This window comes from Drosophila obscura, unplaced genomic scaffold (genome assembly GCF_018151105.1).
Source record: "Drosophila obscura isolate BZ-5 IFL unplaced genomic scaffold, ASM1815110v1 contig_186, whole genome shotgun sequence".
In the NCBI taxonomy this organism is placed as follows: Eukaryota; Metazoa; Arthropoda; class Insecta; order Diptera; family Drosophilidae; genus Drosophila; species Drosophila obscura.
In genome coordinates, this window is record NW_024542774.1 from 10,531,977 (window position 1) to 10,547,572 (window position 15,596).

Here is a 15,596-nt window from a genome sequence, read left to right on the forward strand (position 1 = left end):
ACCCATTGTCGACCATTGGGTCAGTATTTCAATTCACGCTCAAATATTATAAATTTTCAAATTTGCTTACGCATTTCAGGGGAAAGATATCGTAGTAAGATATCTATCATACCGAAAGAGGATCCACAAGGAGAATTTAGAAACAATATTTTATTCCGCGCTCCTACTCAAGATAATCAACTGTTTAAATAGTGCGGGGTTAGGTGGGTTAAGCTCGTATTTTTCATCGGTATATTTAAGGTGTATTTTGAAAATCAGAAGGTATATTTCGGTATATTTCTGAGGGTCAGTCACTGCTAAAAAGCGACGCGAAAAATGAAAACGCAATATAAAAAAACAAAATTAAAGTGAAAATTAAGCGCAACTACATCGGATTACAGGTGCGGAAGCCAGTTAAACAATAGTCAAAGCGAACACAAGAAACGGCGCAGCGCCAGGGAAGCTGAGGCTTCGAGAAAAGAAAGCAATAAAAATCGATTCTTCAAAGAAGTCACAGCACAGCTACACAGCACAGTCATACGGGCAACACTTTTTCGCGCGGGCGGTGTACCCTGGAATGGTACCTGGCGTTACTTTTGCCTACAGCTCGCCAATTTAAAGAGGCCTCGAGAAACTATACAATACATCCACCCATTGCGAGTGGGGAGAGTGGGGTGGAGGCCATCCCAACCTGTGCACTGTGTGCTATGCACCTGCAATTGTGTTTGTGAGAGAGTGTGTGTGTGTGTTCATGTGCGAAAAGATTATTCTATTCGAGTGTACATTTATTTGTTTGCGAAACAAACGCCCCTAAAAATCGGACAGGACATTCGAATCATAATCTTAATTAACTAATTTTGGGCAAACATTAGAGTGTGTGCTTCGCGTCGTGTCGCGCAAATAAATAATGCTAGCTAGCAAACAACAGTGAACAACACAGTAGCGCATGTGTGCTGTATTGTGTGAATGTGTATGTGTGCAGTAATAACAAAGCAATGACAAAAGTCAAGAATGAAAGGAAAATATGACTCCCCCCAGGCACAGTCCACCCCTCGCATGACGTATGGCTGGATGTGGGTCTGTCTGCGCGGCGCTAATTGAATCGCTCACACAATTTTGGCGCACTCCCCCCATCTATAGTCAGCTTAGAACCTTACAACTTCCACCTGCCTTATAGATTGCGTGCGCACGACTCCCCCGAGGACAACAAACCAGCCAGAAATATCCATAATAAAGGAGACCCAACTTTGCCGTCCGAACGGGGCCCAAGTGAGAGTGAGTGGTGCATGAATCACTCCCCCGCCCGCATCAACATCCACATTCATCACCAGATTCGAAGCCTTCGCGATGTCTAGTGATAAGATCAAAGTTGCTGTAAGGGTGCGACCCTTCAATCGCCGCGGTAAGTACATTTTCCCTTGGCGATAATCCTCCATCTATGATAAGCTCTGCGGGGTTCTGCTGTACAGCAGTATCCCCCATCCTCCAACCCCCACAGGTCAGCTTCTAGAAGAACAATGCCCCACGTACTGTAGTGTAGTAGGACTGTAGTGCCAGTGCCTCATTCAATGCTCCTCTCTTCTCCAAATCAATAATGCAAACAGGCAGCCAGCAGACAGGGACGGTTTTTTAGGCTAACAAAATTTACATGGCTCTTTGGCGTTTCCTTTGAATTTCAGTTTCGTTTTCGTTTTTCATCCACTGCTGCGACAGCAAATTTTTGTTTTATACGAGGCACTCGCTGCACTGCAGCGGACTGTCCCCTGGACCCTGGCCTGTCAGCAGCCTGTGTGACTTACAACGATTTTCGTTTCGTTTCCAGCTAATTTTGTGTGTCTCCCATTGCAGCGGTGAAGTGTTGCAAGTGCAAAAACAAGCAAGAGGAAAAGAAACAGCAACAACAGTGTCAGTCAGCATTTCCAATGTCAACGTTGATCATTCATTTGGCTTATCCATGACTCACACGAGGCGCAAGCGGAAATGAAGGAAGACACTTTTGCGTGTGGGGCAGAGTGAAACAGGCACAGGCCACAGGCAGAAGCAGACACAGTGTGGGGCAAGGTTCGCTCGGATACTCGTATTTAGGGACTTTTGAATGGTGGCATTTGATTGTATAGAGTATCCCCGAATATTGATAATGTTTTTTTTTTTTTTTTATTAATTTCATGGTTATTTTTACTCTGTTTCCCTGTCATGTCGCTCGCTTGTTATTCAGGTTGATTAGGTGTCGCTGTGTGACTCTGACTGTATCTGTATCAGTATGCGGGAATCGTAGTCACCAGAGTGTCTGTGATAAGCAGTGCAGAAATGTTATCTTGGTTGATAAACGTGTGTGTGACTGGTGGATGTTCCACATGAAGTACAAAATTAGTCAATCTTAGCCATCGTATTTGGGCCATGTCCGAAGCTAGTGACCCCTCCTCCAACAGGGGCCATCAAAGCGTAAAATGAAAGCAAACACAAATCCAAATCCAAACGCAAACGCAAAGAAACCAACACACACACACAATCAAAGCCAATGGCAAAGACTGCGTCAAACGAGCCAAAATGAAGTCACAGCTCTGACCAGAGCAGAGAGTTACTACCAAAAAGCTTAACCTGTTTTGAACCGTGCCAATGGCTGTGAATCTGACTGTGTGTGTGTGTGGATGTTAATTTCAACATTGGATGGAAAATACAATAGCAAACAACGGTCAACGGCAAGAGAAAACTTTATCATTATCGAGACAACTTTAAGGTTATAGACAGGCAAGGCAGGCTCTTACCAAAAATCAACTGACCAGAACTACGCGTAGTTATACAAATGAGAGCCCATCAAATAATTTATGACACGCCTCCCTTACGTTCATTACGGGGCAATTCCATATTTATGATACTATGCAATACTCGCCAAGTCGAGTCCTTTGTGGCTCTCATTTTCATGTCTTGTCACGTTTTCGCCTCAGTGTCGTTTTGTAATGTAAACCGGAACGGAAGTACCAAAGGCCAGGCCACACCAGGACGTGTATGCATACATACATACATATGTATCTAAATATATACATACAATACAAGTAAATTTATATATAGATACATATGTGTGCGTGTGTGTGGGCTAGAAATGTGTTTGCCTGTCTGGACAGGGCAGGGAAGGGCTTTGGCGGTACGGTTATGTTTCCTTTTGCCTGTTTTGCTTTGTTTGTTTTGGCATTTGCTCTCTGCCATTTCGAATGGTTCTGACTGGAAGAGGCATGCGAAGGACATGAGGCATCACAGCTGAAATATTTCAACAATTCATTAGTTGAAATGTTTGTACATATTTTTTTGTGGAAGGGAATATCCTTTCAGAAATCATTTAAACATGTTTGTTTTCCTTTTATTCTCTTCTTTTTAGACTAGATTATTTCATAAGACATAGCCATCAAGAGCATCCACAGTTCGACTTAGGGAATATCTTATGAAGACATAGTTTTATTGTTGCTGTAATATCTATTACGCCGAGTGCTTGGGTAACTGTTTTTCTGCCTTTTTATTCGAATTTTGTTTACAATCATTTGAAAGGTTCTGTTCGCCTCCATTGAGTTTTTGTTGTGTGTGGCATTGGACGTATTCCACACTCATTTATCGCCTCTCTATCTGGTGCCTCTTTTTTGTGAATAAATTTTCGCACTTGTGTACGAAACCCCCCACATGATATATTATTCGTATTCGCAGAGAAATGTGTGCACTATATAATATGTACATATGTACAAATATATATACAAATGTACATATTTGTGTATGTAGGGTACAGCGGGGAAATATAAAATTAAATTGTTTTGCCATTTTGAACTTGTTATCACCCCACGGAGAGAAAGAGAGCAACAACGGCGGTATTATCTCAATTTTACACTTAATTCTCGACGAATATATTGTGTATATTGTATTCCGGAACGAGATCCATTAAAAGATCCCTTTGCTCTACTTGCAGAAATCGAACTGGGTACAAAATGTATCGTGGAAATGGAAAAACAACAGACCATATTGCAGAATCCACCACCATTGGAGAAAATCGAAAGGTAAAATATTCAATACTTACGGATGATCCCTAATCGTGATAAACATATTTACATAACTTTTCAATTTAACGAACATAAAGCTTTGCATCTTTCAATTATAAAATGTAGTAAAAAGATATCACGATTAGATTTGACTTCTTCGTATTATCCCGCTCGAAATTAGAGGTGTCTTAAGTGTACATACATATATCCATGTATAATTAATGATCTTTTGTTCTGCACAAACAGAAAACAACCAAAGACATTTGCATTCGATCACTGCTTCTACTCGTTGAACCCGGAGGATGACAACTTCGCGTCCCAGGAGACGGTGTTCGATTGCGTGGGACGTGATATACTGCACAATGCATTCCAGGGCTATAATGCGTGCATATTCGCTTATGGCCAGACAGGTATGGCTGTCGGACTGTCAGCTGTCGGCTGCCAGAGCCAGTAGAATATGACTCATTAATTGGTTATTCTTGCAGGGTCCGGCAAGTCCTACACGATGATGGGCTCTCAGGAGAACAAGGGCATTATACCGCGCCTGTGTGATAAGCTCTTCTCGGCCATTGCGAACAAGTCGACGCCCGAGCTAATGTACAAAGTGGAGGTCTCCTATATGGAGATCTACAACGAGAAGGTCCACGATCTGCTCGACCCCAAGCCAAACAAGCAGTCGCTCAAAGTGCGCGAACACAACGTGATGGGTCCCTATGTCGATGGATTGTCACAGCTGGCCGTAGCATCCTACCAGGACATCGACAACCTCATGACGGAGGGCAACAAGTCCCGGACGGTGGCGGCTACCAACATGAATGCCGAGTCGTCGCGCTCCCATGCCGTCTTCTCGGTGGTGCTCACCCAGATACTCACGGATCAGGCCACGGGCGTCAGCGGGGAGAAAGTGTCGCGGATGTCCCTCGTAGACTTGGCTGGATCCGAGCGTGCCGTGAAGACGGGAGCTGTCGGCGATCGCCTCAAGGAGGGTTCCAACATCAACAAGTGGGTGAAAATGAGTCAAGATGCCTGGCTTATGTCTTTATATTTATATTTATACCTCTTGTAGATCTTTGACCACGCTGGGCCTGGTCATCTCCAAGCTGGCCGATCAGACAAATGGCAAGAGAAGTGGAAACGACAAGTTTGTGCCCTATCGCGACTCTGTGCTCACCTGGCTGCTGAAGGACAATCTGGGCGGCAACTCCAGGACCGTAATGGTGGCCACAATCTCGCCATCGGCGGACAACTACGAGGAGACGCTGTCCACGCTGCGCTATGCGGATCGGGCCAAGCGCATCGTCAATCACGCCGTGGTCAACGAAGATCCCAATGCCCGGATCATTCGGGAGCTGCGACACGAGGTGGAGACGCTGAGGAGCATGCTGAAGCACGCCACGGGATCGCCAGTGGGCGATGTGCAGGATAAGCTGGCCGAGAGCGAGAATCTAATGAAGCAGATCTCGCAGACCTGGGAGGAGAAGCTGGTCAAGACGGAGCGTATTCAGAACGAGCGACAGCAGGCCCTGGAGAAAATGGGCATCAGTGTGCAGGCCAGCGGCATCAAGGTGGAAAAGAACAAGTACTACTTGGTCAATTTGAATGCAGATCCGTCCCTCAACGAGCTGCTGGTCTACTACCTAAAGGTATATCAATTTTGTTGTAGCGCTGTGCAGATCTTTAACCGATAATTTCTTTACGCTCAGGAACGGACGCTGATTGGCGGTCGCAGTATTAGCGGACAGCAGCCGGATATACAACTCTCGGGGCTGGGCATTCAACCGGAGCACTGTGTAATCACCATTGAGGACAGTGGGCTGTATATGGAGCCCGTTCAGGGAGCGCGTTGCTTTGTCAACGGATCGGCAGCCGTGGAGAAGACTCCGCTGCAGAACGGCGACCGCATCCTGTGGGGCAATCATCATTTCTTCCGCGTCAACTCGCCAAAGAGCAACAACACGAGCATGTGCGCCTCGGAGCCACAGACGCCGGCCCAGCTGATCGACTACAACTTTGCGCGAGACGAGATTATGCAGAACGAGCTGAGCAACGACCCCATCCAGACGGCTATTGCTCGCCTGGAGCGCCAGCACGAGGAAGATAAGCAGGTGGCGCTCGAGAAGCAGAGGCAGGAGTACGAGCGTCAGTTCCAGCAGCTGCGCAACATTCTCTCGCCCAGCACACCCTATGCCCCATATGCCCCCTACGATCCGCTGCGCATGGGCAAGATAACCCCGAATACGCCGACCTCCCAGATGCGCGTCGAGAAGTGGGCGCAGGTGAGCGTGGCGCGTGGCGCTGGCTCCTTAGCTGATGTATCATTTGGATAATAATTGATTCTCTTACAGGAGCGAGATGAAATGTTCCGTCGTTCGCTTGGGCAGCTGAAAACGGACATCATGCGAGCCAATTCCCTGGTGCAGGAGGCCAACTTCCTGGCCGAGGAAATGGAGAAGAAGACAAAGTTCTCGGTCACCCTGCAAATACCGCCAGCCAATCTGAGTCCCAACAGGCGGCGGGGGGCCTTTGTTAGCGAGCCCGCGATTCTGGTGAAGCGCACAAATTCCGGCAGCCAGATATGGACGATGGAGAAGCTGGAGAACAAGCTGATCGACATGCGGGAGATGTACCAGGAGCACAAGGAGCGCGTGCTCAATGGACTGGTATGTTGAATTCGCTCTACTCTCCATTCATCTCTCGCTGTGTGTGCTCTGTACTAACCATTTACCATTTATAATTGTATCGATTCACACACGCATTCAATTAACCCCTGAATACAGCCCCTTGTAGAGCAATTCTCAGACGATGAATACGACGACAAGGTAATTAAGACACGAGACCCCCACCACCCTCTAAACCACACCTAAGCCCACACATACACACCGTTCTAAAAACTATTTGGGAGTGAAGTTGTGTGATAACGGCACGAAATCGAATAATTATTTGCTCTGCCTTTTGTAGGACGATGATAATGCCAAGCCTCAGGATCCGTTCTACGAGTCGCAAGAGAACCACAATCTCATTGGCGTGGCCAACATATTCCTGGAGGTGCTCTTTCACGATGTCAAGCTGGACTACCACACGCCCATTATCAGCCAACAGGGAGAGGTTGCAGGTCGCCTGCAGGTGGAGGTGGAGCGCATTGCCGGCCAGATGCCACAGGATCGCATGTGCGAATCGGTCTCGGAGTCCTCGGAGAACTCACGCGACGAATACGATGACCCTGTCGATCCCTCCTCCAACCAGATCACGTGTCGCGTCACTATCAAGTGCGCCACTGGCCTGCCCCTGTCCCTCTCCAACTTTGTGTTCTGCCAGTACACGTTCTGGGGCCACCAGGAGATGGTGGTGCCCGTGATCAATGCCGAGTCCACGGCCCACGATCAGAATATGGTATTCAAGTTCGAGCACACTAAGGACTTTACGGTCACCATTAATGAGGAGTTCCTCGAGCACTGCATCGAGGGAGCCCTGTCGATTGAGGTCTGGGGGCATCGCAGTGCCGGCTTCTCCAGAACCAAGGGCTGGGAGGTGGAGCAGCAGCAGGCCAAGGCCCGTTCCCTGGTCGATCGCTGGGCGGAGCTATCCCGCAAAATCGAGCTATGGGTGGAGATCCACGAGCTGAACGACAGCGGCGAGTACTCGCCCGTGGAGGTGACCAATCGCAACGAGGTTCTGACCGGTGGCATCTACCAGCTACGCCAGGGTCAGCAGCGACGGGTCAATGTGCGCGTAAAGCCCGTCCAGAACTCGGGCACGCTGCCCATAATCTGCCAGTCGATTGTGAACGTGGCTATTGGCAGTGTGACGGTTCGCTCGCGGTTGCAGCGGCCACTCGACTCCTACCAGGAGGAAGATCTCACAGTGTTGCGTGAGAAGTGGAGCGAGGCGCTGGGACGCCGTCGCCAGTACCTGGACCAGCAGATCCAGATGCTGATCAAGAAGGAGGAGAAAAACGAGCAGGAGCGGGAGCGAGAGCTGAGCCTGGTGCATCAGTGGGTCTCCCTGACGGAGGAACGCAACGCTGTGCTGGTGCCGGCACCCGGTTCGGGCATACCTGGAGCCCCTGCTTCCTGGGAGCCTCCATCTGGCATGGAGCCGCATGTGCCCGTGCTCTTTCTAAACCTGAACGGCGACGATCTGTCCGCCCAGAACACCAACGACGAGCTCTCCATTGCGGGCATCAATTCCATTCTCTCCAAGGAGCATGGCCATAAATTCTACACGCTGCAGATCCTGCAGCATCTGGACAAGGATGTGTGCTGTGTGGCCAGCTGGGACTCGTCCATGCACGACAGCCAGGCCCTGAACCGCGTCACCGAGGCCAACGAACGTGTCTATCTCATTCTGCGCACAACAGTGCGTCTTTCGCATCCGGCACCCATGGATCTGGTGCTGCGGAAACGTCTCAGCATCAACATCAAGAAAGGACAGACGCTGACGGATCGCCTCAAGAAGTTCCGACTTGTACGGGGCGAGAACGCCATTTGGCAGAGTGGCGTTACCTACGAGGTGGTCTCCAACATTCCGAAAGCCTCCGAAGAGCTCGAGGACCGCGAGTCGCTGGCCCAGCTAGCGGCCAGCGGAGATGATTGCTCGGCCAGCGATGGAGAGACCTATATAGGTAAGTGCAATCAATTATGACCAGTCGGCGTGACCAGCACACTCTCCTTCAATCTTGCAGAGAAATACACGCGGGGCGTTTCGGCAGTGGAGAGCATTTTGACCCTGGATCGGCTGCGCCAGAATGTGGCCGTCAAGGAGCTGGAGACTGCCCATGGCCAGCCGCTGTCGATGCGCAAGACTGTCAGTGTGCCGAACTTCTCCCAGGTAAGGCCATGTCCGCACACCGCTCATCATCCCATTCAGCTGCTGCTGCTGCTGCTGCTTACTCATGTCGTCGCTGCCGTTGCTGCCGCCTTATGCTTCCACTTACACTTCCACTTACACTCACTCACTCGCCACACTCGCCACGTGCTAAATTAACCAACAACATTTGACTAAAACGCAAATTCTTTCTCTTTTCACATTCTTCTATGCGCTTTCACCAAACTAACCAAAAAAAAAAAACCAAAACAAATTATGATTAACCACCAAAAACAAAAAACCAATAACCAAAACCCAAATTTGAATTCGGCGCGCACTTTTTCCTAAATATATGTGTGTATGTGCGTGTGTATTGGTACTATCTCTGCCTATATGTGTGCGCTATGTATGTGTGCGCACATAGGCGGTCAAAGACACCACCAATACTGGGAGTGTAAGTAACTTGTATCCTCTTTATCCACTTCACTTTATGCCTCTATCCTGTGCCATCCTGAGCACTCACTACTGTAAATGTGCTTTGTGTAGTTGTTGCTTTCTGTACTTCTGTTTTTCTGTGCTTCTGTTCCTCTGTTCTGTTGTACTTCCTGAATCTTTCAAGTCTTTACAAGCGGTTCCAAAACTCTTTCTCTGCGCTTTTCCGTTTGCCATTGTTGTAATGTTTGTGTTTATTTTTTGATTATTATTTTTATTTTCATTTTCATTTTGGTTTCTTTTTTGTTTTAATAAATTTGTTTCATCATACTGAATAATAATAACAAACAATACAAAACGTTTGCATATGCAATTTATGATGCAAGAAACTCATGAATAAACTCACGCAGATCATGCGCTTCGATGCATCGATGGAGTCGCTGCTGAATGTGGGACGATCCGAGTCCTTTGCCGATCTCAACAACAGTGCCCTGGGCAATAAGTTTACGCCAGGTGAGCTCTTGCATAGGACAAACTGTACTCTCTAGAGCATTTGAAATTAATCCAATTCTCTCGTCTGTAGTTCACAGCGGAGGAGGAGGAGGAGGCGGTGGAGCCGCCAACGGAGTCATACGTAGCCGCCACAGCTTTGGCGGCAAAGGCAGCAGCGACGATTCTCCTGGAAAAGCCTTCGGCATTGGTGGGTATTCTCTGCAAGAAATTGATTTGTTTGAATCGACCGATTACCACACCATATAATGCCACCTTTTGAGCAATCTTTCGAGAAACAATGTTTACGTACTTTAATCCATATAATCGAATTTTATAAACACTACTATATATCCACTACATATTCAATAAGTAAAATCTGCATATATGTATGCATATGCTTATGCGCAACGCAGCGTGCGACCTAGTTGCAGGCGTGCTCTAGAGCAAGGGATTTATCTTTGTTTGAACTTCGATTGACCTATATACATATGTATCTATAATCCTATATAATCCGTAATTTTGGAAAATCCTAGTTCTCCTTCTCCGTATATACCTACTGTTACCGTTACGTTACTTGTGGTAGTACTTGACTTGAACTAGTATTTAGTACAAATCAAATTAAATTATGTCCCAATGGCAACAAGATAAATCCTTTTCCGAATGTTTCTGTGCTCCCCCGCACACGCATAGAAACGGTTTTTGTTATGCTTGCTTATGCTTTCCTCCTGCCCGAGAGCAATTTCTTAATTCTGGGATTTCTTGCATTGCATTGCTTTGTCACAACTTCCGAATCTACTTTGTTTGCTCTGCTTCGATGCAACACACCTGCAGCACCTGCAGCCGCAATAGCAACATCAATAATCAAAATCGCAACAACTCGATCTGACAATACTCGAGGCAATACTTCTCTTGTTGACGCACCCAACTCTGTTCTGTTCTGTCCTGCCACATTTCATTGCTTATCATATAAATTGACATGCATACGACGAGTACACGAACCGAACCCAAAAGCCATCCATCCAGAATCCAGTCCACATTGCTTCTCTTCTCTTCTCGTATTTATCGTATGGTTTCTCACTTTGTCAAATTCTTTTCTGTGTCTCCAATGTATATCGTAATGTAAATGAAATTCCACGGCCAACAGGCTCTATATCTCTGCTGTCAGGTAAAGGCCATACTTATGCCCAAAATCAAATCCAAAAGTGTATTCTTGACTGATGTTCATTGATTGTTAGTTGAGTTGAGTTTAAGTTTGAGTTTATCTGTCTTCATGCCCATCCATACAGACACAGACACGGCCACCGCCACCGCCACCGCCATAGAAACACCCAACACCTCATACCCATCCATGGACATTAGCCTATTATTTCAGTCCAAGAGGGGAGGGAGGGAGCCCCAGTCCATATTTAGAAAGTGTTTAAATGTAGTTTAGTGTTCGCTTGCTGGTAATCCTGTCTTTCAATCATACCCCCACAAGACTCGCTCACTCACTCAAGCATTCGTGAACATTGTCGTCATCAGCAGTTGTTGTAGATGCATCAATCACTTGATCATGCCATTCAAGCCAAACCCACGCAATCTGGCGCACACAGCACACTGCCTTACAGCAGCCACGCACACCGCAAAACCGCACACCGCACGAGATTCGAGCACGAACCGCGTATCTGTAGCCTTAGTCTTAGATCTTAGATCCTAGATCATGCATTATCTTTGTTAGTGTTCCTCGAGGTGCGATCTAGTCGCAGCTGGGGCTATTGTGAATCACTCATCGAAGTCTGTATATTGCATTGTAACTAAACATTAAACATACCCATTATTTTCCCCGCCCCAATGTGGAATGCAGCGCGTCCAACGTTCTTGAATCTCAATTTGAACTTGAACACATTGAGAATTGCGCCAACGAAACGTATGTGGTTTGTCTAGCTCTAAGTCTAGTCTCGAAGTCTGTTCTCGCAGAGCAGAGAATCCTGCAGAGTGCTAATCGGTGTTGAATCTCTTGTGTCCACAGCATCGCCGGCCACCAGCAAGCTGCTGGGCATGCGCATGACCACGCTGCACGAGGAGCCCCTCGGTGGACATCGATCACTGGACGAGGAGCCCGAGGACAGTTACAGCGACTCCGAATATGCCGCAGAGTATGAGCAGGAGCGCCAGCAGAACAGGGGCCTGGCCACGCGGTCACGCCTCACGGCGTCGAAGACCATGGACTCGTTCATGGATGTCAGCAGCCACTCGACGACCAACAACTACTTGAGCTACACGTCGAGCGCCAATGCGAATATGAAGCACTTGACCGGCCTGGCCACGCTCAGCATGAGCTCGTCCACCAGCAGTGGCTATGGCTCCCAGGCCGTGTCCTGCAACAATCTGAGCAACGAGGACATAACTTCCATGCGCTCCATGAGCATTGACGAGACTCCAGGTAAACCAGAAAAATAGCCCACCAATATGAACACACAATAGTTTCCATTTATTCTTCAGATTTAGATCGCGTCAACTCCAATTCGCCGCCAAACCGTCAGGCTCGAGTCAACCCCTTCCTCAAGGACATGCCCAAAACCAAAACGCAAGATCCAGCTGCCGAGCCCCAAGCAAAGACGCTGCAGGAGGCTTTCACACACCCCCTGGAGCAGCCAGAGTCAAAGGAAGTCGCCCAAAGTGATGATGATGATGAGTGCGAGCAGGTGCCCAAAAATAACATTAACAACAACCACAACAACAACAACGATACCATTGTCAAGAAGGAGCCACAGCAAGCGCACGATCAAGAACTTCAGGAGGTAGGGGAAGAGGAGCCGGAGCAGAGTCAGGAACCTGCCGGGGAACCAGAGCTTTCCACAGACAATCAGAACGGCAACCAATCGCTGGACGAGGCCACACACAACATTTCAGAGCAGAGCCTTGAGGGCGATGGCATCGTCAAAGAAGAACTGCCGGCTGGCAAAGTGATGCGGCGCAAAAAGTCTAACACGCAGCCACCGAACAACATTGGCAACAGTAGCAACAACAACAATAACAACAGCAACCACAGCACGAGCCAAACGTCACGCATCAACCAGCGTGCCTCGGTGGCCAAAATGGAAGGCCTGGCAGCATACATGGACCCCAGCATTATGTCTAGCAGCACAGAAGTCGAGGGTAAGCATTTGCATTCAATCGCCTACAGCTTGAGAACTAACTTGATTCTGCCACGCGGCACGTACTTTCGCAGACGACGGCAAAGATATGGTGCAACTGACGCTACCCGATTGGATTGTGGTGGGCGAGTCGGTGCTGATTCGCCCGTCCAACGCCAGCGGCGTCATACGCTACGTGGGCACCACACACTTTCAGGCCGGCGCCTGGATTGGCGTGGAACTGGACACGCCCACAGGCAAAAACGATGGCTCCATGGAGGGCATACAGTATTTCCAATGCAAGCCGAAATACGGAAAGTTTGTGCGACCTGACAAGCTGCAGCTGGACAAGCGCGGCAAGGCGATGAGAGCCTACAAGGCCGCCGAGAAGAGCAACAGCATTAGCAAAGGTGAGTTGTGGACTACGCCCTGGAGTGAGGCAGTTTTTAATTTATGGTTCGCCTTCGCCCCGTTTAGAAATGAGCAGCTCGATGACACGCTCCAAGAGCCGCGGCGACTCGCTAAATGTGTCGGCGCGCAAATGATTGTACCCAAAGTGTTCGCATCAGCTGCAGCGTTGGACTAATTGCAGGCAATCGACACTGGTCACAGGCGCTGTTAGCCAGCCGGCGACAGCGACTTGCCACAGATTGCGTGCAACCAGCAGCGCTGCAGATGCGAACAGTCATGGCAAAAAGTGCTATGCCAATCGACGCTCGACGGCCTTCTAGGGCTGCCACCAACGATGACAAACGATGACAGATAATGATTACGATTACGAAGTTGATGACAAGGTCGTCCAGCAACGAACAATGCGGAGCATAATCCACATGCCAACCATTTACTAGCTTACTTAACTATTCTCTCACCATGCCGCAAATGAAATGCCGTACACTTAACCCCCGCGCTTCTCTAAGTAGTTTAAGGCGGTGTCTACAGCAGAACAGAACTAAATACTAATCTAGCTAAACTAAACTAAGCCAGGCAGGGCGTTCGCCTTCGAGTAGTTGCAATACCACGAGCACTTGGGCACGAGCAAAATCTAAATGTGTAGCGTATTTTTATGAAAAATGTATGTGGTAAAGTGTGCAATGTCTTCAGATTCCACTGTTTTTGTTTTGTGTTCTGTGTTCGTGTAGTTTATTGATCGTCTCATCGATTTTTCGATGGAACGCGTTTGATTATGATTATTATTGAATTGATTGATATACAATACATATTTTTGTAATGGTCCTTTGCCTTTAGTTTAGTTCAATTGTTTTTATGTCGATGTGACTTGGTTTATGATGAGCTTATATTTTTAATTGTTATTGACTATATATATATGTATATCAAAATTTATGAGATCATTTGTATATATTTATAACTTTAAGATCATGCAATATTTTCTTGTATACACGTATATTCTATTTCCTTTCCTTTCCTATTTCCCGAGCTCACATTCTGTTAAGCGCATTTATATACAGACTACCAGATTACAATGTTAGTAATAATTAAAGCGACATATTTTATAATGCTGCGTCGCTGCAGTCGTGGGGCATCGTAAGATGGATCGCATCTTTGATCTTAATCGCCGATTAAGAAGCTTCTCGCACTGGCGCAGTAAATACATATGTAAATTGTATTATTTTGATGTGATGTATTTATAATTTCCTCTTTATATACATATACATATACATATATACATACATATATATATATGAATAAAATAGATTTTATCATATCTGTATGTCATTATTTTATGATTTTCTCTTACGTTCTTACCTCATACCGGTATGTGCAATATCCTTAGTGTTAGGAACTTTTCGTTGTACATACGTACATACATATTTATCAATGTTGAAGGTTGTGCGACTATGTTTGTGAAGCATTGTTATTAGGTAACATTAACTGAACACCGAACACTGAGAATGATGCGTGTGTTTGTCCAAGAAAGCAAGATGAAGTGAAGCAATAATTGCATTGAATATTCAATTTTATGTTAAGATAATCTATGTAATACTTGTTCGTTCAGACGAAGGATCAGTGAGTCAGAGTGGGCCGGTCTACGGAACCGGAACGTAACCGCAGTAAACCGTAAACGTATCCATCCATCCATCCAACCAACCAACATCCAAGACACTCCAAACTGAGTCTGAGATAAATTGCAATTTAAGACACAATAACAAGCGATTTACACTTAGAAACCAAAGCGAAAGCAAAACCAAAACCAAACTGATACTAAAATCCAACAGAAAACGGAGATGCTTGAGATCAAACATTGAAATCCAACTGGAAGAACTACAGCCATTCATCCAGTATACAATATACAAGCATACATACATATACTATATAAATGCATGCATATACATTAGGTATATATTTTCGAAACTGAGTTTTCTACTTGCGTATAGATGAGAATCAACTACCAAAAATATACTTGAAAATACGTCCAAAATTAAAAATTCAAGAGAAAGATACAACTCCAATATATACTTACAATTACATGGATATTCATGAATACAAATATATACTATACTATATATTTACCAATGATAATCCTAACGTACGAACTAAACTATATCTTTGGCCAGCCAAAGTTGAGAGGCTCCTTGAGGAAGGGCTTTCGTTTCGTCCGCTCCCAGACTATAGCCACTGAAGGGGCATGCATTCCGATTTAACGGTGCGTGTTTGTATGTGTGTGTGTGTGTGCGTGTGTGTGTGTATGTGTTCGATTCGTAGACGCCGCAGTTTTATTCTGTTGAGCACACTCCAT

General features: G+C 46.7%; 1 protein-coding gene across 4 annotated transcripts; it reads left to right on the forward strand.

Annotated features, from left to right (window-relative positions):
* Nucleotides 1–299: 299 nt before the first annotated feature.
* LOC111075216 (kinesin-like protein KIF13A) lies at nucleotides 300–14,182 on the forward strand. 4 transcript variants are annotated; one of them, XM_022368353.2, is made up of 20 exons: nucleotides 300–380; nucleotides 1,157–1,381; nucleotides 3,929–4,016; nucleotides 4,245–4,408; nucleotides 4,484–5,000; nucleotides 5,065–5,641; nucleotides 5,702–6,274; nucleotides 6,344–6,658; nucleotides 6,776–6,817; nucleotides 6,957–8,619; nucleotides 8,680–8,825; nucleotides 9,226–9,255; nucleotides 9,620–9,746; nucleotides 9,817–9,933; nucleotides 10,870–10,890; nucleotides 11,569–11,631; nucleotides 11,734–12,147; nucleotides 12,207–12,863; nucleotides 12,937–13,251; nucleotides 13,319–14,182. In XM_022368353.2, the coding sequence occupies exons 2-20, from the start codon at nucleotides 1,327–1,329 to the stop codon at nucleotides 13,384–13,386; spliced, it is 5,952 nt and encodes a 1,983-aa protein (XP_022224045.2). In that variant the 5' UTR covers nucleotides 300–380; nucleotides 1,157–1,326; the 3' UTR covers nucleotides 13,387–14,182. The 4 variants fall into 4 exon arrangements, with proteins under 4 accessions (XP_022224045.2, XP_022224047.2, XP_022224048.2 ...); XM_022368355.2 differs by lacking the exon at nucleotides 10,870–10,890; XM_022368356.2 differs by lacking the exons at nucleotides 10,870–10,890; nucleotides 11,569–11,631.
* Nucleotides 14,183–15,596: the final 1,414 nt, after the last annotated feature.